This window comes from Leptosomus discolor, chromosome 2 (genome assembly GCF_034619465.1).
Source record: "Leptosomus discolor isolate bLepDis1 chromosome 2, bLepDis1.hap2, whole genome shotgun sequence".
Lineage (NCBI taxonomy): Eukaryota > Metazoa > Chordata > Aves > Leptosomiformes > Leptosomidae > Leptosomus > Leptosomus discolor.
This window is the reverse complement of record NC_141392.1, coordinates 64,206,751-64,233,745: the sequence shown is the minus strand read 5'-3', so window position 1 is coordinate 64,233,745 and position 26,995 is coordinate 64,206,751. Positions and strand designations below refer to the sequence as shown.

General features: G+C 37.1%; 1 protein-coding gene across 1 annotated transcript in view; it reads right to left on the bottom strand.

Moving 5' to 3' along the window:
• HBS1L (HBS1 like translational GTPase) overlaps positions 1-26,995 on the bottom strand; it is a 63,421-nt gene that overhangs the window by 12,037 nt on the left and 24,389 nt on the right. The window contains exons 5-9 of the mRNA XM_086482409.1: positions 14,475-14,583; positions 6,400-6,656; positions 5,755-5,920; positions 3,453-3,570; positions 649-795 (exon numbers count right to left, since the gene is read on the bottom strand). Coding sequence (XP_086338535.1) covers positions 649-795; positions 3,453-3,570; positions 5,755-5,920; positions 6,400-6,656; positions 14,475-14,583 — 797 coding nt within the window. The remainder of the gene's footprint in view (positions 1-648; positions 796-3,452; positions 3,571-5,754; positions 5,921-6,399; positions 6,657-14,474; positions 14,584-26,995) is intronic.

Sequence of the window (26,995 nt, the reverse complement as noted above, 5' to 3'; positions counted from 1 at the left end):
ACATTGTAGATTTTTAACCATGACTTACTTGAACATACAGCTGAATGTCATCAACTCTGTAGTACCAGTATGTGTTCTTCACACACAGCACCTAATGTATTTGTAAATATGAGATTTCCAGGTGGATTCACAATTGCATACGTAAGACCATACACATTAACAATTACTGACAGCAAACAACACACCACTTAACTTGCAAGCCCCTTTAATTTCAGTTGTCCTTGAACAGCACCTTTTTTGGTTTTAAGTTTACATAAAAATCATATTCAGCAAGAATCACACAGAGTAATACACAAAGTATATACAGCACAGTAATAATTTAAATATTACTAGTTGCGTTTTGGGGTCTTGACCTGAATGACCACCAAGATGCCCTTGCAGATTCCACTTGGTTAACTGTTTATGTGAGATTTTCACAAGCACAAGAGGGACCTCTACTCATTTTAGCACCAAAACTATCCTTCTGTGTGCTTTGAAAATATATGCATAAATAAAAAATTATTTAAAGTCTAAACACAAGAGACAGAGCTGAGAATCAAAGAAAATAAACAATACTTTATTATTAGTTTTGCAATATCAATCCCTAAACTTAGGGTCCACAAGCCTAGATGGAAGCCCTTCAATTAAATGAAAAAATTAAGCATATACCTGGTCCATTTTATTGACGGCAACAGCTAGCTGTGTCACTCCAAGAGAGCGCACTAATAATCCATGTTCTCGAGTTTGACCGCCCGTCTCAAACCCTGCTTCAAACTCTCCTCTGCTAGCATCCACAACCAAAATAGCTACATCAGCCTAGATTAAAAAAAAAAATAATCAAAAAGTGGTTAAGAGGTGAAAATAATCTGTGTAAATTTATCAATCAGCAACATTTCACACAAAAATGTACTTTACACAGGTGAAATCCTGATGTGCATCAAATGTAATTGAAACTGCTCAGTCCTATCTGTGTCATACCCACTTCAGTGAGATATTATGGCATTATGTCATCTCATGTCATAACCATTTTCTGTTAAAACACAAGCCAACTCTTGGTTTTGGGAACCTGTCCTCTTCAAGCTACCCACTATGGATGTGCTGCAAGACCTCAACTAAAGAAAAGCAGCCCATGATCCAGAAGCTTAAGAACGGATATGAACACTATGTCCAGTTCTCCCTGCCTCAGGCTGGACACTTTCATAGTGAGAAGCTGCAAAAATTACAGATAAATCACCTCACTATACAACTGGGATGACCAGTCAACTACATGTTGCTGCTTTACAGTCTACTGAACACACTGGAGCATGCCAAAAATCACAAGGTGGAAAAGATGAAGTAGGCTATTTTATCATCTAGGCAAACTCTCTACCACAGCATTAAGAGCAAATAGGTATCACAGAGTCTACAGCACTGCACAAAAGTCAGCATCTAAGCACAGTGAAAAACCACAGATTTTGCTGGTAGCCTTAAACACTGCTAATATTTCTTCTACTCTTCCTGCTTTGGTAAGCAACAGCCAGTTAGACCATCATCATGTACCAAGCAATGGCAGCAGACGTGAACAATAAAAGGTACTGCTGTCAAAGGGAAGGTGTAAGACAATTTCATAGGACTGAAGAGACGGACATAATGGAAAGAGAGGGGAGAAAAAGCAGTACTTTCTCCCTTTCCTTACATGCTTGTGCTTCAGGATTCCAGGAGAAGGAACACAGACAGCACACTGTTCTGGCTCTGAATTCCCCTCATCTTGTCCTACACGTGAAATCCCCACAGCTCATACAGACACAGTGTGAGAATGAGAAAAGGATGAGGGATGAATTCCCCCACAGCTCTCAGCCTCAGAAGTGCATTGTGGTGAACTTCTCCCTCAAAAAAAGGACATCCTGTATTTTCTAAATTATGAAAACCATACTCGGGACTTACGTGAATTAACCATATGTATCAAAGGCCAGATCCTGGCCCTGATAAGCCTGATTTGCATTTTGCATAAGAACAGTTGGGGATTCACCTCCTAACAGAATTCTCCACGATAAAAAGGCATCAGAGCCATTTCCATGTTTGCTTTCTTCCTCGCATTGCTTCAGTGCTGAGCCTGCTCTAACAGGTAACAGAAACTTGCAAAGTTTCAGTGATTCCTTAACAGGCTCCAGAGCAGACCAGGCCCCCACCGACCTGAGAGCTGAGGGAACACAGAGATACCAAGTCTTATTTGGCCAGCCCCATCTTCTGCTGAACTGATACAACTGCTGGTGGATCTGCAAGTTGCCTCATAACACTTCTGCCTCTATTACTTTTCCCCCAAAAGACAACCCAATTTAAATTAAAACTGTAAAGAAAATGGCAAGGCTGAGTCGACATTTTCCACTGTCCTGAAACTAAAGATCCATTTTTAATTTTAAAACTCCTGAACTTCCTACAACATATGCTCCACAATATAGATGACTGTACAAGCTCTACACCATAACTTGCAAACTTCTGACTATTCTGCAGCCTAACCACTGGGTCACAAGGTCTGAATTCTTACCCAGGCTCTGCTTCAAAGTTAGAGCAGAATTTGGGGCAAACCAGTCTTCCAACAGTATAGTTCTCTATCTGTAAAATCATACTAACAGTACCCATCCTTACTGAGATCTTAAAATAAAACTCACATTTCAGACTGTAATGACATGCACAAAGCAAAACCTCTACAGAGCAGCTTATCTTTAGGAGGGGGCGGGGGGGGAAATCAATCTTTAATTACCCCTCTACTTTGGAGAATCAATTCTACTGTTTAAAAATGGGTGCCTTTAAGTGGAAAAAATTTCACACACTGTATGTTATGTAACCACATGTTATTTCCCCCCCCCTCTGATTCATTATTTCCATAAATTAAATAACTAACCTATATGAGAATGGTACATGCCCTACTGAATTCAATGGATAGTGCCCAATACTTTTGACTTCACCTACTGTTCCTAAAGCAAGTGGCACGTAGTCTCTGCAAATGTCCTACTGATAACAGATGCATTCTGCATAAACTTTGCTATGTTATGGTTTCTCACCTTATATAAAATACATGGCTAAACAGAAGAATGCCTGTTGTTTGACCTCTCCAAATCTTTTTTCTTTAAGCTCAAAACCACTTAAAAACTTTAGCTACAACACCACTTTCACAGAACTTCTTGTTGAGCAGACATATGGCACATTTGAATAGCTTTCAAAGATCAACTCTGACTTTATCAAACTGCAACTTAGTATTCAAATTACTTGCCTAATAAAACTCTCCTCCAAAGAGTTAATGTCCCCCCACAAAAAGAAAAGCAACTGCCTTTAAACAAACACATTCTTTTTTAAGTTTAGAAAACTCATGAGAACCTCAAAGATATTTTAGCACCATCAATGATTCCATTTCATCTTAGATTTTAAAAGAAGAAGAAAACTAATTTAAGTTATAAATAATAATGCTATTGGAAAAAGTTTTAGACCATCTTTACCTGTGCAGCTCCTGTGATCATATTTGGAATGAAGTCTTTGTGGCCTGGAGCATCCATCAGTGTAATTACTTTAGTCTTTGTCTCAAATTTGGTCATACCCACATCCATTGTCACTCCCCTTAAACAAAGCATACATGCAATACACCATTAAAACTGCTTTGAAAGCTTCATAGAGATATAAAGTAAGCTATTAAAAACACAACAATGAAATTACACACTGGATAGCTTTCATTTGATTTAGCCTGCACAAAAAAATTTAAAAGAAACCTGCTTGCTGGAAAAGCAGACCTGTAAAGCTGCCTTTCAGTAATGCTAGTTACAAAGAAATTTACAGTACTGAGTCCATGCACCCATACACTATGTCCCAACAAGCACAGTGAGAACATTAAAATTGTACTGCATATTTACATCATTACTACTTCTACTTTTAATACTCAGCTCTTCAGAAAAAGGCATCACAGAATAACAGAAACACAGATAAGAATGAAAAAAAAAATAGAAGGTACGGGACTATAGGAATACAGTTGTACGTTTGCGAAGATCCACATGGAGAACTCCTGATTATCAAGGAGGGATTGGAGTGCTTTGACTCCGTTCCCCATCTCATTAACAACCATATGTTCTGCACAGCACATAGGATAGGATTCATCTGATCAAATGCAAACACCTGTCATGCACACATCTATCTGGGTTAGTCATCTGTATCTCCCTTTATAGATGAAGACAGATAGCTACTTTCAAGGGACAAAACTTCTCACATTAGCACAGATACTTAAAATATGCTACCTCCAGTGAATAAAAAACCCCAACAAAATAACCCCCCCAAACGTTTACAGATGGCTGTATATATAACAATATACAAAATATATAACTCAAAGTAAAGAGAAAACCAAATCAATGAAAAATACCAATTCAGAAAACTTTTCCCTTAGTAACTACAATTTATCTTCTGAAGAGACATCTGGTACCTAAATGCACAACTGTTGGATACTAAAAATATCACAGACCAAGGGATATCACTTTTAAGGCTCATGACAATTATTCCACAAACTTTATTTTCTGTTAACATTTTACTCTTCACAGGCAATAAATACTTGTCTCTGTTTCTGGTTTCACATGTTAATTACATCCTATCAAAGGTAGCTTGTATTAATAAAATAACAAACTTGAATACAGCATTTAATTATCTTATTACAGATCTGTGAAAGGAATTATCTTCAAGGTTTGTCCATTTTACAGCCAGCTACATCTATGGGGATTAAGAAAAAGACCTTTCCCCCCATCAGCTTTTCCTCTTTTACATTCTTAGACTATAATGTCATGACAACAATAACACTACATCACCAGCCTTAACTGATGTAAGGCTACTTTTAAAATTTGTGTTTGGTTGCTTTGCGACTGTTCCCCCCTCCCCATATCTATACCCCTGCACTCAAGTTTGTACGTGCACTTGGTAAATGAAAGGGGTCGCATAGGCACAAGTCAAGCTATACACAGGGACACTGCCTTACTTTATGTTCTTCAGCATCAGTCTACCTTGCGAAGGTTATCTTTCGAACCAGAAGAGCTTGTATGCTATGAAACCATGGGTGACAAGTGATTGTAAATATATAAACACATAAGAAAATGTCTTTTTTTTATTATTTTGTGAACAGAGAATATCATGTCTTTAGCTTCTTAAAAGCTCTTACAGACCTTTTTTTTTTTAGAATTAGCTTCTCTGCTTCCCAATTAACACTTTTTCAATATGACAAAATTTAATTTTAAATTTTGTATTTCAAATTAATAAATTAAAGGCAGTTTAGAAAGAACACAAATACAATTTATTTAATGTATAGATTTTAGATTCAATGTAATGTAAGTCACATGCAGTGAACTGACATTTCAGTGCTTAGTTTCCAATTCCGATACTTTCACATGAAAATTTAACGTAGAACTTTCCCATACAATGATAACCAAATCAAGAGAAATTTGGCAGCAATAAACCAGTAAGGCAGCTTTAAATGAATTCAGCTACTAGAAGGATTCTGCATTGTAGTCCTACACGGCACTCCACAGCATAGAGATACGTGAAGAAATACTCAACTTCTCGTTCACATTTCTTACAACCAAACAAAGATATTATTTTTTCTTCTGATACTCTATACATAGGCAAAGAAAAATATGTGCTAGTAAGTATTGAGTAAATATCTTTAAATATTTAGACTATTTCTACCAAAGCATTATTAGTAGATTGGTATTTCCTAACAAATGCTGTTCTTTCAGGAAAAAAAAGGTAATTCCCATTAAAAGATATTTCTACCTTTCTCTTTCTTCACCAGTTTCATCCAAGACCCACGCATAGGCAAACGAAGCTTTGCCAGCCTTCTTAGATTCCTGTTCGTATTTGTGCATAGTTCTTTTGTTCACATTTCCCAATAGGTAGAGCAGATGACCCATTAAAGTACTTTTACCTGCATCAACATGTCCTACGGAGTGAATTAAATATCATATCAGTTTTATTAATTTACACATTTAAAAATAGTAAAGAATAAGAAATATAGTAAAAAATATGAAATCACAAGAACTAATAATGCTTATTCAATCTATAGAATTTCATAATCCTGTAAGATACACCGAGAGACAGTTAATTGCAACAGTCAGTTAGCATGACAACCATATAGCACCTCCAAATTCCTACTAAAAAGAACACACTGCAAGAATGAAACCAAACCAAAGTACATTTTACTATACTGTCAAAGGGAAGCTAGGTCAACCTCATGGTCCTAGTCAAGGACATCTGAATGTACTCCCTCCAACAAATAATGGTCAACCAGATGCGACTGAAAACAGTGTGAGATTTCCCTCCTTTGGAGAGAGAATAGTTTTGCTTCTGTATCACTTCCAGATTCAATCAACACAGTTTTTAATCTCTACGTTTGTCAAAAATGTAATTTAACAGTATTACCTATTACCACCAAATTAAGCAGTTGCTTTCCTCCTTGTCTCTTCTCCAACTCTGCTTTCACATCTATTTGTGGCTTTGTCTTGCTTGACTTTTTTACTGGAGTAGGCACTGTATTCTGCTCTTCTGAAACCTGCACTACTTGGGGTGAAAGAGCAGATTTTGAGACTGCCTCAAGTACCCCAGAAGCTACACTGGCGTCTTCAGTTAACAGTCCTTTCTGAGGTGTGTTAGCATGGCCATTTTCTTCAGCAATCACACTATGGAAAAAAAGAAAACACAAGGAATGAAAATGACAAAGCAGCTATAGAAATATAGGAGAGAACTTGAGTTTTCCCTTCACTATCATGTAAGCCCGAGACAAAGAGTATGTGATAAGCCCATTAAAGTGGAAGTGATAAGCAGCTGGATACAAACTGCACAGATAGCAGCTCTGAACATCTTGTCTGAAAAGCACTGTGTACAAAAGCAAGATAAGAAATAATCTCGTAAAATACATGAAACAGATAAACAAAAGCTTCCCACAGCCACTTCTTTTAGCAGGGAGGGAAAGACTATTGTGCAGAACAACTACGGAGAGCTGGTTGCCTCTGAAGAGCCCAAGTCAACTTCGAAGCATTGATCCTAAAACAGCTTCCACATATGCTACAAGTATTGCAGCTCAGCATAGTGATGTTCTATTGTGAGAACAGCACTACAGCATAAAGAGTAGACACTAAGCCTACCTGAGCTGCAATTTAAGGCGCAATGCTTATATAGAGCCGTAAGAGACTAATTACATTTATCAACACTGAGAAAATTTGTTTTATGCATAAAACAAGGCATCTAGGGCTAAGGAGATTTGCATTCCACATCTCCCCTTCTCTAACACCCTGTTCTCCCACAATCACCATACTAATCCTAATAGTAAATAAACCTAAACATATTATTCTCTTATACTCTTTCACACTTTCTGTCTGATTTGTAAATGAGGATACTTTCCTAATTTACACAAGCATTTTGAGAATATACAACATGATCCTTCACATGTGATGGCAAAGATCCCCATTAAAAACAAACGCTAAGTAACATCTTCAAGAGAGCAAAAGCTTTCTTACTGCCTGACAATGCTCCATGGTGAGGCATTAATGTAAGCAGCAAGACAGGAACAGAAGCAGTTAATACAGGTGTGACAACATTGTATCATGGCAAACTTCAATGTACAAACCACTGACTGTTACAGTATACTGAAAATACCTCCAAAATACTTATTTAAAACTTTATCCAAGAAGAGGCTTCTTCCCCTGGAAAACTGGACACCCTTTCCAATGCAGTACCACTGTGCTGCAGGCTGCTTTCTATAGAACAGATTCACGCAGGCTCTCAGACTCAAGTGTCTCCATACCCAGCTTGAATTTTTCACTCTCCACTTTCTGTTTATGTACCACAACTGACTTCCCAGTTTTCCTCTTTTCAACTTCTATAAACAAAACTACTTATTTTGGTACTTCAGAATCCTGCATCCTGACATCTCTGCTTTTTTTTGACATGACTTCTCATTTTCTGTCTGCATAGGAGTATTCGCATTGTATTAGTCCCTCTCCATTACATTTATCTCAGGAAACAATAGAGCCCAAGCATGTTAGTCTACTGAACAAAGCAGTTCAAGAATTATTATCTCAAAAATTAAACCTAGGAAGTGTTCAGACTGAATGCAAAATTAGCTTCTCATTGTAGCTCTAATTAACATGGGACATTTTATAGGTCTCCCTTTTTCCCCTCAGTTTCAGAACCCACCTATGTAATCAGTACTGCAGCAGACTGATTTTGACACCTTTTTCATAAGGCCCAAAGCAGAGTTTTTCTCTTGATTGGGAGACACCAAAGCAGAAATGTGAGCACTCCAGTATTTTGGCTACAGTTCCACAACCCAAGGCCAGGGTCTTCCATCAAGATACACAAGTTTCTCAAATTAGCTAAGCAAACAAATTAGTTTATGCCAGCCATGATGGCTGCAGGGGCACCAATCATACCTGTGCTTCTGCATAATAGATACACAAGATCTTATCCTATCAAAATATTCTAAACCACTTGAAGGAGAAGGACAAGTTCATACCAAACTACTGCCTTAGGTCACAAAATCGTGACGTTTTAGATTTGACACTATGACACCAGCTGTACTGTATCACCAAGTACAGCCTTACACAAGCTCCAGTATGTAATATTGTATCTTGACAAACTGTTTACCCTTTATAAAAAGATACGCTTGATTCCCTAAATTCCAAAAATTAATCAGTCGTCATTGCTTTACGTGTACATGTAGCTATGGAGAAAGGTGATTACATGTGAACTACTTCACAGAAAAAAAGCCACTGCAGTTATTTGTGTTTTTCCAGTAAAAGATAATTGCATTTCTATAAGGCTGAAGAGAAGGCTCTATTTTTTAATTTTTTTTTCTCTCTCTCTTTTTTTTTTTTTTTTTTCCTTCCTTAAATAGTACATTCAGTTTAAGCTGAAAATCTGCTTTGGAATGGCATAACAATTATTTTCTCCAACGTCTCTTCAGGGATATTTTACTTTTTTACTTCATAAAAATTGACTTAAAATAATCAAGTTGAGAAAAGGCAATCATGCAGACAAGTGCAGTGACAAAGCTTTCTACATATTTTAATAACGTATTTAAAGTCATCTGAATGATATAAAGTACATCAGACCATTTTTGCCCAATCCATGTATTAAGACAGTCTCATATTTTTACAATTTATTTGCACTGGACATCTTTGATCAAGATTAAGACTCTCTTCCACCTTTTTCCCTTGTTTCAGATAAACTTCAGTTCAGTGTCAGAGTAACATTTAGCACGTTCACACTGAAGGACTATGACTAGCGCCAACATGCAAGGGTCACAGTGTAATGCAAACAGGGTATTTTACATTGGCATCAAGTTTGCTTCCTTGAAATTCTAATATTCGAAGTTTTGGAGAGAAGTATTTGTATAAGAAGCCATACCAAAGCAGCCTTTGCAGTTGGCAATAGCTTTCTCTCCTTTTCAATGTCTGCATTTCTTCCCAAACTAAATTTTCAAAAATGAAAACAATTTAAAAGGAAGATATTTAGATGAAGCTGCAAGTAAGTGACCCAAAAACATAACTCTCATGTTTTTGTATAGCTTTCCAAAATGTATTCAAAGACTGTCATATCAAGCCTATTAAAAGACAAAAATGCTTTTTGAAAGACAGGTTATTTGTAAGCTTCTAAATTCCATTTTGTTTAACTAGGTAATGATTTTTTTTTCTAATCCCAGATGCTCAAATCTTCTTGCAGGCCAAAGCCTATGTCAGTAAGGATTCCAAAAAACAGGATGGATGCTGAGTGGCAGAGTTCAAACTAATTACAGCAACTGAAAGAATCACGGTTATTGCCAGATAAAATAAATACTCTCTCTATTCTAAGCAGCTTTTATTGTGACTACCACAGCTTAAGTCTGCCAAATAGTTTTCATTTTGCGTGATGCAAAGAAAAAGCGGTAGATACAAGTGAAACAATGACCGAAACATGACTCCAGCCACCATAATCCTTTTTCAAGGGTGCAATATTTGAACAGTCAGCACACTGCTACATTTAGACTTTTACCAGTTTCAGACACTACCATGTTTTGGAAACCTGGAAACAACCTGTGCCACAATAAAACAAGACTTTCCATTTCAGAGGAGAATGAATAGTGTGTACAATCTACTTACAGAGCATGTCTGATGAGATAATTCAGCTTTCTGCTGACCATTGTTGGAAAAGTGAGTTTAATGCTAGGTGCCTAAACAAGAGGATGGGCAGATGAAGTGCATAATTCCAGTCTCATGGAAGTACATGAAAAGAGATGCAGCAAAAAGACCCTGACAGTTAGTTATTCCTCATGGCAACCAGATGAGTAGCTTATTGAAAGCTTGAGAACAGCTCAGAAAAACGCTAAGGAGCTTCACCTCTAACAGTCAATGAAAAAATGAATGCCATTGAAAATGCTTTTCAGGAAGCCTTTTCCACTGAGATTTTTTCAAAATTATTGAACTGAAAATTTCTGACAGAAGACAGAGCATACAGGATAGCATACTAGTCCCTAGTATGTCGCTAGTGAAGGCAGTTGAGGGGATAAGCAAGTCAATTGCATTAACAAGCATCTTTAGTAGCAAAGTTCCAACTTGGTCTGACTTATGTTGAACCACCACATCAAGAAAAACTTATATTTGGAGGAAGAGCATTTCCTAACCCATTGCTTGCATCTTTGTATGAGAACTTGATAGAACTACCAAAAGCGGTGTCAGTTTGCCAACGTCTGTGCCTGTCTGCCACGTCGCTGCTAGCTACTAACGTGGAGCCATTGATGAAGCAACTCTTGACTTCTTTGAAAGGACACAATCATTACGCAACTTCTGTGTGCACTGAGGACATGTACTCAAAAAATCTTGACCATGAGCAATTCAGGCACAAAAGTCAAAAGAGCTTACCGCAGCTCTTTGTTAGGAAATCAGCATTCATACAAAAGCCTGGCAAGGAGCAACATTTAGTCAAAATTATAACTGCCCACAAGGCAGCTGTCATGCCAACAAGGACCACAAGAGTAAACTGAGCAAAACGTTATGGTTACGTCACTGTTTTCTGGGGAAAATTAAGAAATACAACATAAGTTGTTACAAGACATATTAGAAGACACTCAATCTCACACGACTGTTGAAAGGTTCACGCTACCATGCATTCACAGAAGAACCTGAAAGCTCATCTGCTGAAGATTAACTCTGCGTAATTTAGATTTGAACATTATTTTCAATCTTATAAGTCTGGACGTTTAGCAAATTATTTTTATACAACCGACTCTTTCGGAGTACTTACAGTCATTACAGGAATGTCTACATTTATTTCCCCTTTCAAAATTATTAATTACACAATATTGGTCAGGCTGGTTAAAATAATCACCTTTTTTTTTTTTGCTCACAACTTCTTTTGGCTGCCTTCATGACTTAAAAGGAAGAAAAACCCTGGTAAATAGTTTTGCTAGAGCATCAGAAAAACAGTTTGTAAGAAGTGAGCAAATTCCATTTTCTGTAGACAAATCCACTAAGAATATCCAGCAACAGAGGTGACCAATGCTCAAAGCAATTCATGACTTCTAATAATCCATTCCTTTTAAATAAGACGAATTTATTTTTATGAGGTCATACCTCATAACAAGACTGAATCATAAAGACTGAATAGCTAGTCAAAGAATGGTTATTTTTCCTAATGCTATGCCACTGGTTTTAAAAACATGGTCCATGAATTACCTTTAAGATGCCATAAAAGGTGGCAATAAAAACTAGTTCATATATGCTATACAATCACCTTCTAATGACGTCTGCACCAATACCACAAAAATATTTGGGGGTGAGAGTAGGTGGCACAGTTACGGATGTTTTAGAATCCAAATTGGTATGAATAATTTGTAACGCTGCTTTTAGTCAGTGATACAAGCTGTTTACTTAAAAATCTGCATTATTATAAACCCTCTGCAGTACACTTATAAATGCAACAAGAAAAAAAGAGTCTGAAAAGAGCCAAAAGAACAAGCCTTTCTTAGGTGTTAATAAACACAGATTCATTCTGTTCCCTGACAACTCCTCCTTATGCTGTCATTAATCCAGAAGATAGCTGCAGACAAAAAAAACCCAAAAAACGACTCTGATACTTATGTAGTACTTTATGTTTTGCTTTGTTTTTCAAGTTCAGAAATGGATGTGTTCAAAGTCATTATAAGCTTGCAAGACCACGCTAGTGCTTCAGCTAACCACAATATATTATGCAGAGACTGTGGAAAGGACCTAGTCAAGCTCCGACTGTTAGGAAAAGAATCAGGAGAGCAAATGCCACTGTCCTACAGCAGAGAAGGAAAAATATGATGCAGTCAGTCAAAGCCTCCTCCCCCATTCTTCATATCAAGGTCCTACTGCCTTGGGCAGTGCCTCCACAGCGGCCTGTAGGACAAAAACGAGCATCACAGACTCCTTGAAACAGGGGTCTTCAGACATGCAGGTATCTTTACAATTTAAACTGTGCTTTCTTCCATATTCATTGATTGGCTGTGCTCCAAATCTCACACTCTTTTACAAATCACTGCACTGCTTACCTATTCCTCCCACTTAAAGCTACGTGCCTGATGTGCATCCAGTTCCTACAGCAAAAGAGACTTGTTCTCTATCAGTATTTCAGCAGTACCACTAAGTGAGGTGAATTAAAAAACACCTTCACAACATTGAAGATTTATCTAAAGGGACTACCAGCACGTCCTGAAGGCTTATTTTTTTCTGTCACAAAAAAATAGTATGTCACTAAACTGGAAACAAGCATGATACAAACTATTTCAGGGTCCCTGAAGAGAAGCAGAGTGGCTGAGAACCATGTCAGAGCCAACCGTCTTTCCTCAGAGACAGAGTCATCACTAGCCTATCCAGCAATTACTCCAGTCTTCAAATCAGGAAGCATTCTTGTTATCTTCTCCTTCCCTACAGAGCAGGCACACATACACAAGGTGTGGCAGCTGCTAAATAAGTATCAGATACAGAATTCTGTGTTTGCTCTTTTTTATAGACAAACATTTTAAATAGTCATTATTACAGCTAAAAAATTCAATCGCTGCTATCCAGGATTAGCTGGCAGATCCTTTTCACTCACTTAAGATTCCTTTCTTTTCACAAACTTCTATCCAAATAAATTTAGTCCACAGAAGTCACCATGAAAACCTCAAACTTATAAAAAGTGTAGTAGAAACACCAGAGATGAAGGTGCAATGATGGAATTTCAAGTCCAGTTGTCACACCCAGAGTCACTGATTAGTAGAAGCACCCAAAAAACTATGTTCCCTTTTATATATTGCAAATCTCAAACAGCACAAAAAGAAAATTTTGAAAGGCCCAGAAATTTTTCATTTGGAGCTTATTGCATCTAAGTAGCTGAATGAAAGTGATGTCTCTTCGCAATGGTATTTAGCCGTACAAAGGGAATTATGACATCAGCTTCAGAACTTGTATTAAATATGCTTCAGACTAAGTAGATGCAACTGCTTGCTTTCCAGTCAGTTATCAAACATGCACAAGATACTGTAAAATAGAGACCATGCTGCCCTCTTACTCCCAAAAACGCTTTCCAGATGAGAACTACAAACACTGCAGGACGAGGTGGGGATGTTGGCACTGCTTACACTGGCAGATTTTTCTCCTGAGGATGAACTACGGAATTTCTTGCCACAGATTAGGTGGCTATTATAAGATCAGGTTCAAAAACAGAACAAGCACATCCAAGTAAGAAAAATCCATTAACCATTCTTAATAGAAACAGCCTAATAAAAAAAAAAAGGTGGGGAGCAACAGAACACTACATGTAATGACATTTCACAGACTGTATTCCCAACACACATGCCCCGTCCTTATATATTTCTTTTAAGTATTCACTGCTGGCTACTGTTGTAGGTAGATTCTGATCCAGATGTCTGTTTTCATGCTTTCACAAGATGTCCCCCTAACAGTTCCAACTCAGGATAAAATTAGAACTACTGCTCAACCAAATTTAGCTAAAGCATAAGGAGGACCGATTTCTTCTCTAGAACAGTTGTACCCCGGACACCTGTTAAAGTTAATAAAAGCTACAGAGGAAGGCAAAGTTTAGCCATAAGTGATTGGTTTCCCCATAAATTATTCTTAAATGTATTACTTCCTTTGAAGAACAAGCAATTACAGTTAAGATTTATTGATTTCATAATTCCACTTAGAGAACTAAATTTAAAATAAACGAACCCCAAGAAAGTTCAGTATTCTATGAAGCGGATGTTTAAATAATCTGACTAGCTGATATCTCTCTGCACTATTCATAGTGAAAGGATTTGTTAAACTCAAAACGTGAGGTACCATCTTCTGAAAGTAATTCTGAGTCAAACAAAAAGCTGAGATGGTTAGTTCTGGAGAGCAACACTAAAACTGCTGTAAAAAAAATAGAAAAAAAAAAGAAGAGAACTTGCTACAGGTGCACCAGTCTGAAAGAAGAGCTGCTGATGTACCTTGATGTACGAAGGCTTGGCTTACCATGGAACTTCAAATCCCATAGATTGTTTCTTTCCAGACACTGTCATTTTGGTAATTTTTGGCACAATTTCAGATTCCATTCTGGCTGACTGGGAATCCCTTGTTTTTCCTAGTAATAGACAAAAAGTAAGTTTGAACTTAAGGTTGTGACTAACAGGTGTTAAATATAAAGTTTAACAAGTTACATTACTTTTCAACCCGAAGATACCAGTCTGTGATGATGAATTCTCACACTTCAGTGTCTTACTTATATATATATATATTACACATTTATTCAAAATAATCTACAAGCAGTTATATTTATTGTGAAAATCTCATCTGTATCTCTAAGCACTCACATGACACCTACACCATATAAGAGCTTTACTCACAGCAGTTCTGCAGGATGCCAGAAGCATTTCATGCAATATGAGGATGAAGAAACACTTTGTAGCTGCTCACTAGCTGATTAGGTTAATTCTTAAGAGTTTTCCTTTTGCTTTAACATTGATGACCCTCAGGGCTATTGTAAGGTAAAAAAACATGTCTACCTCAGGTACAGCTAACAGCAGCACAAGCTATGTGTGGGCTCCCAGGCCTTCCCTGAAACCTGGAAACAGAGTTGTCTTGTACTGAATTATGCCAAAGAAGCCAAGCAATAACCAAAAGCTAACTAATTTAAAGTTTATTTAGAAATAATTACCAGAGTTGAGTAACTTAAGTATTTTAAACGTATTAATTTTTACAATAACTTAAATGAAAACACAATTACATTAAGGTTCATTCTTAATTTTGTGAAACTACAGTTTCACAACTATAAGCACCACCGTGCTATTAGTTTCTTGTCAAGCTGTAAACACACAAAAAAAACCCCCACAGATTTATTCTGGGGAGAGGGAGTTTAAATAAAAGTAGTAAACTAACTCTTTCCTTTCCACAATTCCCCCTTTAATGTTAGGATCCCTTCTCCCTTCAAGGAAAAAGGCTTCCAGCTTTACAGCATGGGTTACAGCAGCTGTACCTTGTGTTCTGACGGATGTTATACACAGAGGAAAGCAAAACAATAACCTGAATTTAGAATTAAATTGCAAGTTTTAAACAATCTTCACCTAGAGATGTATTTGAAAACTACTCATTTAGGCTAACTCTTTATTGCGTTCTAAAGTGTGATGGCTACACCTTTAAAACCACAGAATCATATTGCTCAGCAGGTTATACATAAGTTGTGGTCAAGGCAGCTGAAGATTTCAGGTAAGGAAACATAATACCACAGATATGCCTGTGATGGACACCATACCAAGAGATGTTGTGTAACTTTTTCTAAACAATCACACTATAGACTGAGACATTCTTTAACTGATGACTTGGTCTTCATCTCCCTCATTTGTCTTATCTGCTGATACTCAATTTATTTATGTCACCTGGAGATCTCTGGAAGAAGTAGTCTATATGTGTATTATTAACTGTTGCATATCAAGTATACTGTAAATAAGGAAAAACAGTAAGAGAAATAAAAGCAACAGCACAAATCCTGGTTTACAATAACCAAAAATTATATAATGGTCAAACAGTAAAGATTCAGAATACAAAATTCTCAGATCACTGGACAAGCACAAAGATTTCATTTCATCTTCGAGCTGCTACACAGATCACTTACAGCATTTTTTTAATACGCAGTTAATCATTTGAGTTACAGTAAAAATTACATTACTTTTGTTGCCAACTTGGTATGGTTTTTTCCACTTCAATTCTAACAATTTTCAAGTAGCCATCACTTTCAACTGCCACTTAAACATAAATGCTTTATATGTCATTTGAAAGCTAATTACAGTTAATTCTCAGAAAACACCATGTTTGAAATCTGGCTGCTAGAAACTAATAATTACAAGAAACCAAGATAACAATTCATATCATGTAACTTGAAAATAATTTGCAAACTATTAGCAATATTTGCTACATATGATCCAAAATCATAAGTCAAAAGTTTTATAAAATACATCTTCTCTAATCAGTTTAGAAATTAAGCTTCCCCTGTACAAATACTGTTGGGGTGTTTGACCCTGATCCAAAGTTAAATGTACAAGAAGACAAAATACATCCAACAAATCAAGTATTTGACACAGAAAACAGAGAAATTTAAAACTAGAGATCAGGAAATGCTAGAAGTTGAAGATACAAAACTAAAGTTACAAAGAGCAACAGAGAGTAAAGTAATTGTTCATCGACAGCACTGACAGTTTGGGTGTTTTTTCTTTATTTAGTTATTTTTATAATGCACTAATACTTCAGCACAGATGAAGCAAGGAAATACACCAGGATCATATAAAGACAAACCAAACCATAGAAGACAATCCTGGAATGGTGGCATTCAAATAGATGCAAAGACAACGCAAGAATTATTGACAGAATAATTGACAGAAGCATCAAATATAATTTTCCAACTTCAAGATTTTCATAACCAAGTACAATAAAATCAAGCAGTATGTTTGAGATAAGGACAAAGCCTGTTTTTTGTGCTCTGCAGGCATCATTAACGATTAATAATTATAGGCTTCATTACAAAAGACACAAGGCTGGGAAAGGAGTATACTATCTAATCTATAGGGCACCAGAGAAAACTGCATGATAAATTCTTATCTTCTTTAGCAGGCAAAGCAAAAGCTATTCAGCACTTAACAGATCATATGCAAATATGCAAGCTGCACCTTGGAACTAAAAGGAAGTCAATGCACAATGCTGATATAATTCTTACAACACTTCTTAATCAACAAGCGGAGTACCCTATGGCAACTGAAGTACACTACAAACCTGGGAAAAGTATAGGAGCAGTAATCCCAATCTGATTAGGGCAAGAGCAACTGTGAGGAAAATTAACCTCTGAAGGGAAAGGATACAAAGGATATGTAAGTTTTTGCCAAGAAAGACTTTGTAAAGTTCTTCGCGCCTACTGCCATTTGGACATTCTTAAACACGTACCTAAGTATTTCAATGACAATATGTTTCCTAAATCAAGGGTACACATAAAATAAAAACAAAGATGGATACATCTTTCATAAACTCCTAAAGACGCCTCAATACATCGTTGCTACATTTCACTACTCTAGTATTGCAAAAAGTAAAAATAAAAGTGGATCACATGCAAGTAAATGCACCAATTGGCCAATGGTGTCAAACTGTAGAGCAAGAGATTTTACTGAACAGGACACTCCATAAAATTTTGGCAATTCACTAATTTAGAAAAATTAAAGACATTTTCCCTCCATGAAAACAAAGTATACATTCATAAATTATTAAAATATAAAGGCTTATCAGCATGGTAATTCTCACAACTCAGAATGTTTAAAACCCAAAACTTCTAACCTATTTTAAGCATAGTAGTTTTCAGACAGATATTTGGTATTCAGACTGCCCTGACATCAGAGTACCTAGATGGAAGTGCATGGTAGCTACAATCCAAACCCTATTACAAAACAAAACATGCACTCATGCACCTATTAAATTAGGATGAGCCTAATACCAAAGGGAAACAGACAGACCTGCACTGACGTTACTCCAGTACAACTATGGCACTGTGTGACAACTTGACAATCAAAGCTCTCTTCCCTTTATTATTCTCTTTGCTTTTACCCTTCCTGTGACTGCCAGTTGGTCTTTTGACTTAAAAACCTTTTGATTTAGTCAAAAAGTATTACTAATGACACCGGCTGTAACTTCAAAATTATTAAAAGTACACCCCCCAAATCTGATGGCACAATAAAGTATTTGCAGACTGATAAACAGGACGGAGACAGATATATAGGAAGGAAGCAAGGAAAACATAGGGACAGTCTTTAAAAATGAAAAGTCTCTCTAGGTGTTCAAGCTGGAATAGCAAAAGTGTATGGATATAGTCAGCCATCTTTCTTTACTGTAACTCCCTAGATTCTGGATTTCCTTTGTAAAAACGGTTGTAAAGAGTACCTGTGAATAAGATTTAAACAAACAAATCATAAGATTATTTTGGCTTCTTTATCATACATAACAGGCTTCAGAAGTTCTTTTTTCAGTTTTTGTTCGTTTATATACTTACATCGAAAGTAACAGGAAGATAAAAATTGATCTTTTCTCTAATTCTGTTAGAGGTATAGAAGTTCTGTTGGAAGAGTTGATTGCCAGTCTACTCTATTCCCGGGTAGTTTAGAGGTGCATGAAAACAACAGGAGTCTGTTAAACAACCACCATCTCAAGAAAGACATGTCAATATCAAGTGAAATAGGGATATTGGCATATTTGGAGAAATGCATACTAGCACCAGGTATTTAAATCCACACTGGCTTCGCTCAGATGGCCATACCTTTACAACGACAGAAACAAAACGCCACTGTTTGATTCCTATACACAGAGGCTTCTCCTCCCAATTTGTCTTCCACTCATCAAGTTGTCTAATGGCACTGAAACTTTAAGCTCAACTACACCATTGCACAGAGAAGCCTCCTTCTGATAAGATGAACCAGAAGTTTTAACACGCTTGAGTTCAGCTCAAAATAGACAAAAGGAAGAATGTCAACATGTTAGGCATGTCTTGAGTCCGTGCTTTTTCAGATGGCAATCCCATTTAAATAAATCCATAGCTACATACGAAACAACCACTAGCAATGTATCAGCACTGACAAAGGAATGCATCTCCAAGGGAATTATGTGCTAACTAAGTGAGGTCAGATTGCAGTTTCTTTTTCTTTAAAGCTTTAAGTCATTTACATGCTTCTGAAATTTTTACCTGGTTTGTATTGATTCTTCAATTTTCAAAAGTGTTATGAGCACTTAAAGGCAGCTGCATACTATCTCAATTTTAAATGGGGCTGGGAAGCCTAGATGCTATTGACACTTAATAAAATTAATTTACTTAAGCAAGTCCTCTTAGCACCGTCTAAACCAGCACTGCCATGCAAAAATATACATGTGATGCCATGTCTTCTGATCTAGAAGATACAATTTGCATCCCTTGCTCTGCTACAGACTTTCTATATAACCACAAGCAAGCCACTTACACCTTCGTCTACTGATTATACAGCAATAGCCACCAATCGCATAAAAGAAAAAAGACAGTGCTCTGGTTTTGTGCACTATGTCACGAGTCTGCTCAAAGCATGTTTTGTGATTCACGGATTAAAAAACCCCCTGTTTTTTGCATACACTACTGGCAGTGCAACTATTGAGTGTATTAGTAACAACAGAAGCAGACAAGACACGGTTCTGTCTGAAAAGCAGATTTAATACTCGAGGCCTCTATCAAGATAATAACTCCCTTCCTGTATGCTGTGCTATTATTTAAAACTAATTTTAAGGCCCTAGAATTGTGAAAATATCCCAAATATGGACTACACAAGACAACCAGACGCAGAGTAGCCAGCCTGATTACATACAATTTCATGTTCAGAAGCATGTATCACCTGTTTGCCCACATGTATGTGGGTTCACATCAACATCTACTACATGAATCCATCATTGTAATCAGTTATCTCAGAATTTTCACTGGAACATATCCCAGCTGACGAATTTCAAACTGTTTATATCCTATTTATGCCATAAACCTCATGAGCTTCTAGCCTTTAACTAAAACCTTTAGTTTGCCTTAAAACAGTAGAATTGCATTTTTCTCCCCTCAAACTTCATCGCACATAGGAAAAACATAAGGAAATATACAAATTTGTCAAATTAAAGATACACTACTGAGAATATTTTTTCTTTTAAAATTATCTGACACTCATAAATTCTACAAAGTGAGGCAGGACATGGTGGCAACTTGTAGCACAGTTTAGTTAAGTTTGCCACAGAGCACACTGGATCTTCAGTGGCAGTGGCACCGAGTACTGGTATTAACAACATCACAGCACTGGGAGTAATGTAAGAAATCCAGGACTCTCAACCATGTCCTACCAATACATAACACGACCACTGAACTTAAAACATCCCAGATTTCCTAAATTTACACAGTACACTAACCTTTAAAACATTCTACCTGAATATTATTTGCCGTGCACTCAACCCTATAGCCCATCAGTTAAATTTCTTTGGATGTAACAGATCAGCAACAAAGTCTGCTGCACGTGTGAGAAGCAACTTCAACATACAGAAATCCTTTCTTATGCAAATACATAAAGCAATACAGGATAATTGGGAAAGGAAAAATTACATTATTTAGAAAAGTCTCTCCCACTCTTCTATGATCCAAGAGACATGAGCAGCCCTCCAAGAGGCACCTCTCATAGCAAAGAAACACCACCAAGCTCTAATAAAAATGTCACATGTGAAAAAATTTCAAAATAAAATGTTACTTTAGTATTTAAATAATACCAGTTCAAAATACTAATTTTCAGGAAAACACATGACATTATACTACTACGAGCTGCAATACACAAATGGATGCTACTGAACATCCACAGCACTTACGAAAATAATGCAATAGTCCAAAACAAAAGGTAACTTGCTAAGCCACCCCCACTGCTGAGACACAGCCATTCTAAAGATACTACTGAAAACAATTCTCCAAACAAGAATACTGAACTTTTTCTTTTTAAAAGAAAGGTTATTTCTTAATAGAAACCACACATAGTCAGGGGTTTTCCAGGTAACTTCATCTTGTTGTTGTAACCATTACCTTCTCTACAAAGTTTCAGATGGCGAATGTGACTTTTTTTTTCATGAAACTGGGAGTAGGCATTTTCACTGAAAAATGCTGAAAATAAAAAAGTCTACTTGCACCTGACTACAAGAATTTTTGGTTTTGTTTTTAAGGTATGATACAGCAGGAGGGAGGATGGATACAGTAGGCTATTGAGTGACATCCCTGGGTATCTACAACACAGGCCAGTCCTCTGTGGCCCACAACACAAAACAACTTGCTGCCCCAAGACTGAAGTTCCAGGAACAGTTTGCTTCACTACATGCAGCTGCAACAACTGGATGTACAGTAGGCACAGTCAGAAGGGCTGGCAGCCTTGTCTGTTACAGTGAGCTGGCACTTATTGCTCAAGCTTTATGTGCAATGCTTGCAACTTTCAGCAAGTTGAACTCTTAGTCCAAAAATTAATTTGTTCAAGTGAGGTACCTGCCTGGGGCTGACTTTTTTTTTTCTTCCCCTTCTAGACAGGGCGAACAGGGAAACTGGAAGAGAAAAGATCATACAGAATGGTTTCTTTTCAAAAATGGCACCTGAAGAAAATCGTATTTGCATAAATTAAATCCTTCAAGTGATCTTTTCACCTTCCAAAAATCCACTCAATTTGGCCTTAGGAAACAGTTTGCACATGCTTTTACTGCTTTAGTTTTGACAACTAAATCCTCAAATACTTCCATCAACATTCAAGATGCATCTGCTGTCGCTATTTTTGACCAGGCTGGGCTTGGCTGACTCACCTGAGAGCACATCCTATCTCTCCTCTACCTAATCCTACCGCATCAGTAAACTAGAGGTGTGAATCTGCCTCAGATAATCATAAAAGCAAACAAAACTGGGGGGCAAGAGAAAAAAACGACAGTACAGTGAGCACTGGCAAGCAGCAAGACCAGCCGTTTATCAAGGACAGACAATGACAACAAGAATGAGTATCAATAAAGCAGAGAAGAATAAATGAGAGCTACAGTGACCATGAAAAAATTGACAGTATTAGTTAATAACCTAACTTGGGGAAAACTGCACGTAAGGAGAGGAAGTAAGAAGCTACATACTCAGTGACTAAGTTATATGCAGAGCTACACATGAACAAAGGAAGCAGAAGAGGATCACAACTGAAAACAAACACAAAATCCAGGTGGATAAAAGTGAACATGGAAAATAATCAGGGACAATAACTGGAAAAGAGGTAGGAAACTGGGACTGGCTATATAAGGGGCCTGAAATAATAAAATGGAAAAAAAATGGAACTGCAATAAAAAACTGGGAATGACATGAGGAAATGTTGTGTTTAGGGCACAAACAGGAACTTAACAAAACAATTTTAAGGTGACTTAATAAACCAGAGGTTGAGGAGGACAGACACTGACACTAGACCAGGTTGAAGTGGATGGGGTGGAATGTGTTACAACAAGGCAATAACAGATTCTCTCTCCTGCCTGGAACTTCACGAAAATTTCTGGAGTCTCACCATTTCTCTTGCCACCAAGACTTCCTTCTCGACTGAAGCCAAATGATACAGAATACAGCAGTCAGCTACTGCTGCATTCTCCTGCTCCTCTTACCTGAAACAAACACCCTCCCATGGAACTTTTATGGCTATCAGGACTCATTCAAATGCCACATATTCAAATACTCACAGAGCATAACATTAATGTTATCTATTAAAGCTATTTTTTCTTTGTGACTATCACAATCGTTTCATTGAATGGTGTTCATTAAATTTAGAATATCTGATGTCCCACAAAAACCTAATGTCTCAGAGAACGGTATAATATATATTTTTACATAAAACTTTTTACTGACCCCTATTACAACTGTGAGCATTCAGTGTTATAGCAAATTAAACTCGTATTTCAATATCTGGATGCTTCATAGGACATTCCAATCAGCATCTACCTCTAAGAAGTTATGTTTAAGCAACACACATCAACAAAGGAACGCATAGTTCAGCTCTATATGTAGACCATTGGTAAGGTCTTTCCAGAAACACAAATAATTTGTCTGGTTTACATTCGCAGTTAATATATCAGGGGAAAGAAAGGCACTGTCACTGGAGTAAAACTCTCAAGATTTCCAGTTTCACTATGTCAACACCTTCGGTGTAAAAGAACAGAGACCTGCTGCACAGAAAGGTGGACTGGGGGGTGTGTGTGTCTGTTTTCTTCTAGAGATTACACAAATATCAGCTGCCTCCTTTTGATGTTTCTGCTACGTAAACATGTAAAGCTCCAATAAGAATCCACAACAATAAAAACAGTGACTCGCTCATCCATCAAGTTTTTTAAAAGAATGTCCCTGCGGTATTTCTCATGCCTACTGCTTATAGTTAAATGGACTAAAATCCAGGCCTTTACATAATCGTAACTCAGTACAACTCATCCTGTAACTACTGAAACCTTATTTGTGGGAGGTGTATCGCTTTGCACTCTAGCAATGCCAACGATGCCCCTTCTCAATCTGTAACCGAAGCTACGATCTGCTGTAAAAATAATTCATGAGACATTTGCAGTTGCTCTGTAACAGCACCTTTACTCTATCCCCCTCCCCGCCCCCAACCATAAGTCGTTGGTGGTGTTCTCTAATTCAACGAATTTTTCTTAAATGACTGTGAATGGTCTTTCTCTGAGATTTAGAAAAAGCTCGGTCTGGTATTTCTGAAGTGCAACTTCCTACCATAAATGGTCATATAAAGAGCAGAGTCAGCACTACGGGCAGGATAACCCTAAAAAGATATCCCCTTTAGCCAGTCACTTAATTGAACAGAATACACAGAGTCCATGCAAATTATCAGAACTTCTGTTATAACCTTGGCCCAAAATGAGTATGTAAAACTGAAAGTACAATATGTACATTCTATTACAATTATATTGAATTTCCAAAAATAACAGACAGCAATTTCAGGTTTAATTCTTAACTAATATTAATATGCCAGAGGATGGTGCTATTTGCCTGAAGATCATCCAGGTAATTCAGAAACAACATCATGCCTTTTACATGTTGATGTTATCTACGCAAGTACATTCTCGTTGATTGTACTGCAGGAGTGCAAGGCATTTTACAAAAGAAACCTTTCCTGATCCACAACTTCTATTTATGCACCAGTATTACCCCAGTATGAGACAGAAATTTAAACATAAGCAGCACAGTGAACAAGAAAAGCATACCAGCAAACTAGTTTTATATAGAGTAGAATTTTACATCTTGCATCTGTTCAGCTCTTCCATAACCATTCTGCAAATTTTCTCCAGAAACTTAATGAGGTGGCCTTTTAAAATTGCAGAAGAAAAAAAAAAAAAAGTATTTGCTAGTCCTGCACTGTTAAGTATGTTGAGGCTGCAAGTAGTTTTGGCATTTATAAATTCCGGAAAATTGTATTTTGCACAATTTTAGTGCAGTCAGAACTTCAAGGTAAGATTAGCTAAAACTTTATTTAATTTAGGTTCTCTGAATTCTCAACTCTCCCACTCTGCTGGTGACATGGCAACCACACTAGACCCTGATTAAGCCAGAGTCCTGACTGGGGGGAGAATTAAACTTTTTTTTTTTTTTTCTTAAAAGTCAGTCAAATTTGCAAGTTTTTACTCGTCCAAGCAGGCACATTTTTATTTCTCTACGAAGTCAGCCCTGTATAAAAAAAGAAGCTTTACCTGATGCCCCTCCATGATTTCAGGGATGGCAGTGCAGACTGCAATGTCACAACATAGGGCACATACCAGAGTGGAAGATTTGTGGCTTCAGAGAACCAGAAGAATAACCTAATCATATATCAGAATTTACCAGCTATTGAAAGAAGCAGTTTAGGGACTTACATAACACACGGCTTCAAGAAAATCAAAAACGTTCAACAAATTGAGTATAGTTTAAAAGAAAAAAAAAATCCAAGGTCCAGTAGCACAGCTATTATTGAAAACACTATGTATACACAGATGTACCTCTCTTACTGTAAACTGAAACACAAATGCATTTAATAATGAAAAAAAATAGGAATAGTTCATGAGCACAAGGGAGACTGACTGACATTTACTTTTGCATTTCCACTTGCAAGGTTATGGTAATCAAGCAAATCCTCAGAGATGCCTCCTTTTAGTTTGTGGGTTTTTTCCTTAAAAGACAAAAGACAGACATACTCTACTTACATATTTTACAAAAAGTCAGCCAAAGACTCCAATTTTGAAAGCTTTACCTATAATGAAAATGAAAGGAAATTAACTACGCAGTAGAATTTCATTAAAGGTAAACATGGCAGGAATGGCGGTACAGAAATGGGACTGAAAAGATGGAAGCACATTATGTGCAACACTTCATATTTCAAGGGATTTTTTTTACTTTGCATCATGACAAAACTGACTTCCTGATCATCTTCACCATGCTCACCACCTCCTACTCAATAGGGATGGAGACATCTTCCCATGCCAGTAGTGAGGGCACTTCTCTGGCACCTGGTAAAACTAGGTACAAAGTCCCTACTATAACCGACAAACTGTAGATGATGTGGATATCATCCACAGCACAGTAAGTGTTCAGACTCCTGCCAGGTTTTTGGGGTTTTGGTTTGGGTTTTTTTGCACTTTGGCAAGCTACAATCTTCCAATTCAAAATTATTTCACTATAGACTGCTAATCAGCTTTAGGCATCAGCCTCAGTTGAAAAACAAGCATCTTTGTGCGAGATGTTCAGTACTTGTTCATATTCAGAACTCAAAGCAGACCTATCTTGCATTTTTGGTACAAATACCTAAATGCTAATTAAATTCTATAGTCCATAACCATAGTGGAGTCTTGAACTCAGCAAGAACTGCTTCAGGACACTGTTCTGCTTCCATAAAGACAGAAAAATGCTGCTGAAGAAAAAGATACCAAGGTACAAAGACAAATAAAGTTACAGAACTTCTACATGAACCATAAATACTATAAAACTCAACGTACCAAAGAGTACAGCAACTCTGTATTGAAAACTACAATCAGATACAAGAACACAAAAAGTCGTTGCTGACCAAAAAGCTCTGTAATATAGTGAAAACTGTTGTGCTATTACAAATCCCAAAATAAAAATCATTAAAAGATAGCATTTTGACCAAAGAAATTACAGTCATTTTCCAAATTGTCACAGAGCAATGTTTACTGCTTCTGTTTCTTGACCATGAGCGATTTTAATAAATTGAGGAAACTGACAAGGAAAAAGCTGACAGTATTGACCAGAATGGAAATAATGATGCTGGAAGGCAGCCTCCAATGAAGGTGAAACCAGTAAAAGACAAGACTGACATTCTACAAGCTTGCCTGCTTTGCAGAAACAATTGTGTTCTACAAGGCCCCCAGCCCAGTGAATAAGCAACGCCTTTCACTCTGGATGGAAAAAAGCTTCCAAAGAAACAAGAATAAGCTGTAAAATAGGAACTAGCATGTTACACGTAATAGGTGTTCCCACTTTTTAAGGCAGTCTAGCAGAGCAGTGTCTGACAATGCGAATTTCAAAGCAAGTATTTGTAGCTGTGCACATGGATGCCTTTACTTAAGTAGCTAACTATTAGAAATAAAATTTATAAAGTTAAATAAACCCAAGATGTCTGCTCACATCATCTAGTACACAGCCGACGGAATGATGCAAAAGGTACCTCTGACAGCTGCTGAGCCCAAACTACAGAAGAACTTCCAGACCAAGCAGCTATTAAGTCCTTGACTACAAAAGAGCTGTATTAAAACACGGTGGATAAGAGTAATAGATAACGATATTTTACAGGCTTTTACAAAACACCAGAGCTCAAAGCTACCATACCTTGAAAATCCTACCTCGTTTGCTCTTCCAACCAGTCTCTTAATGTCCAAAATTTAAGCTGCTACTGGAAACGTACAACCTTGTAAAAAGTTAAATGACACATCAACTGAGT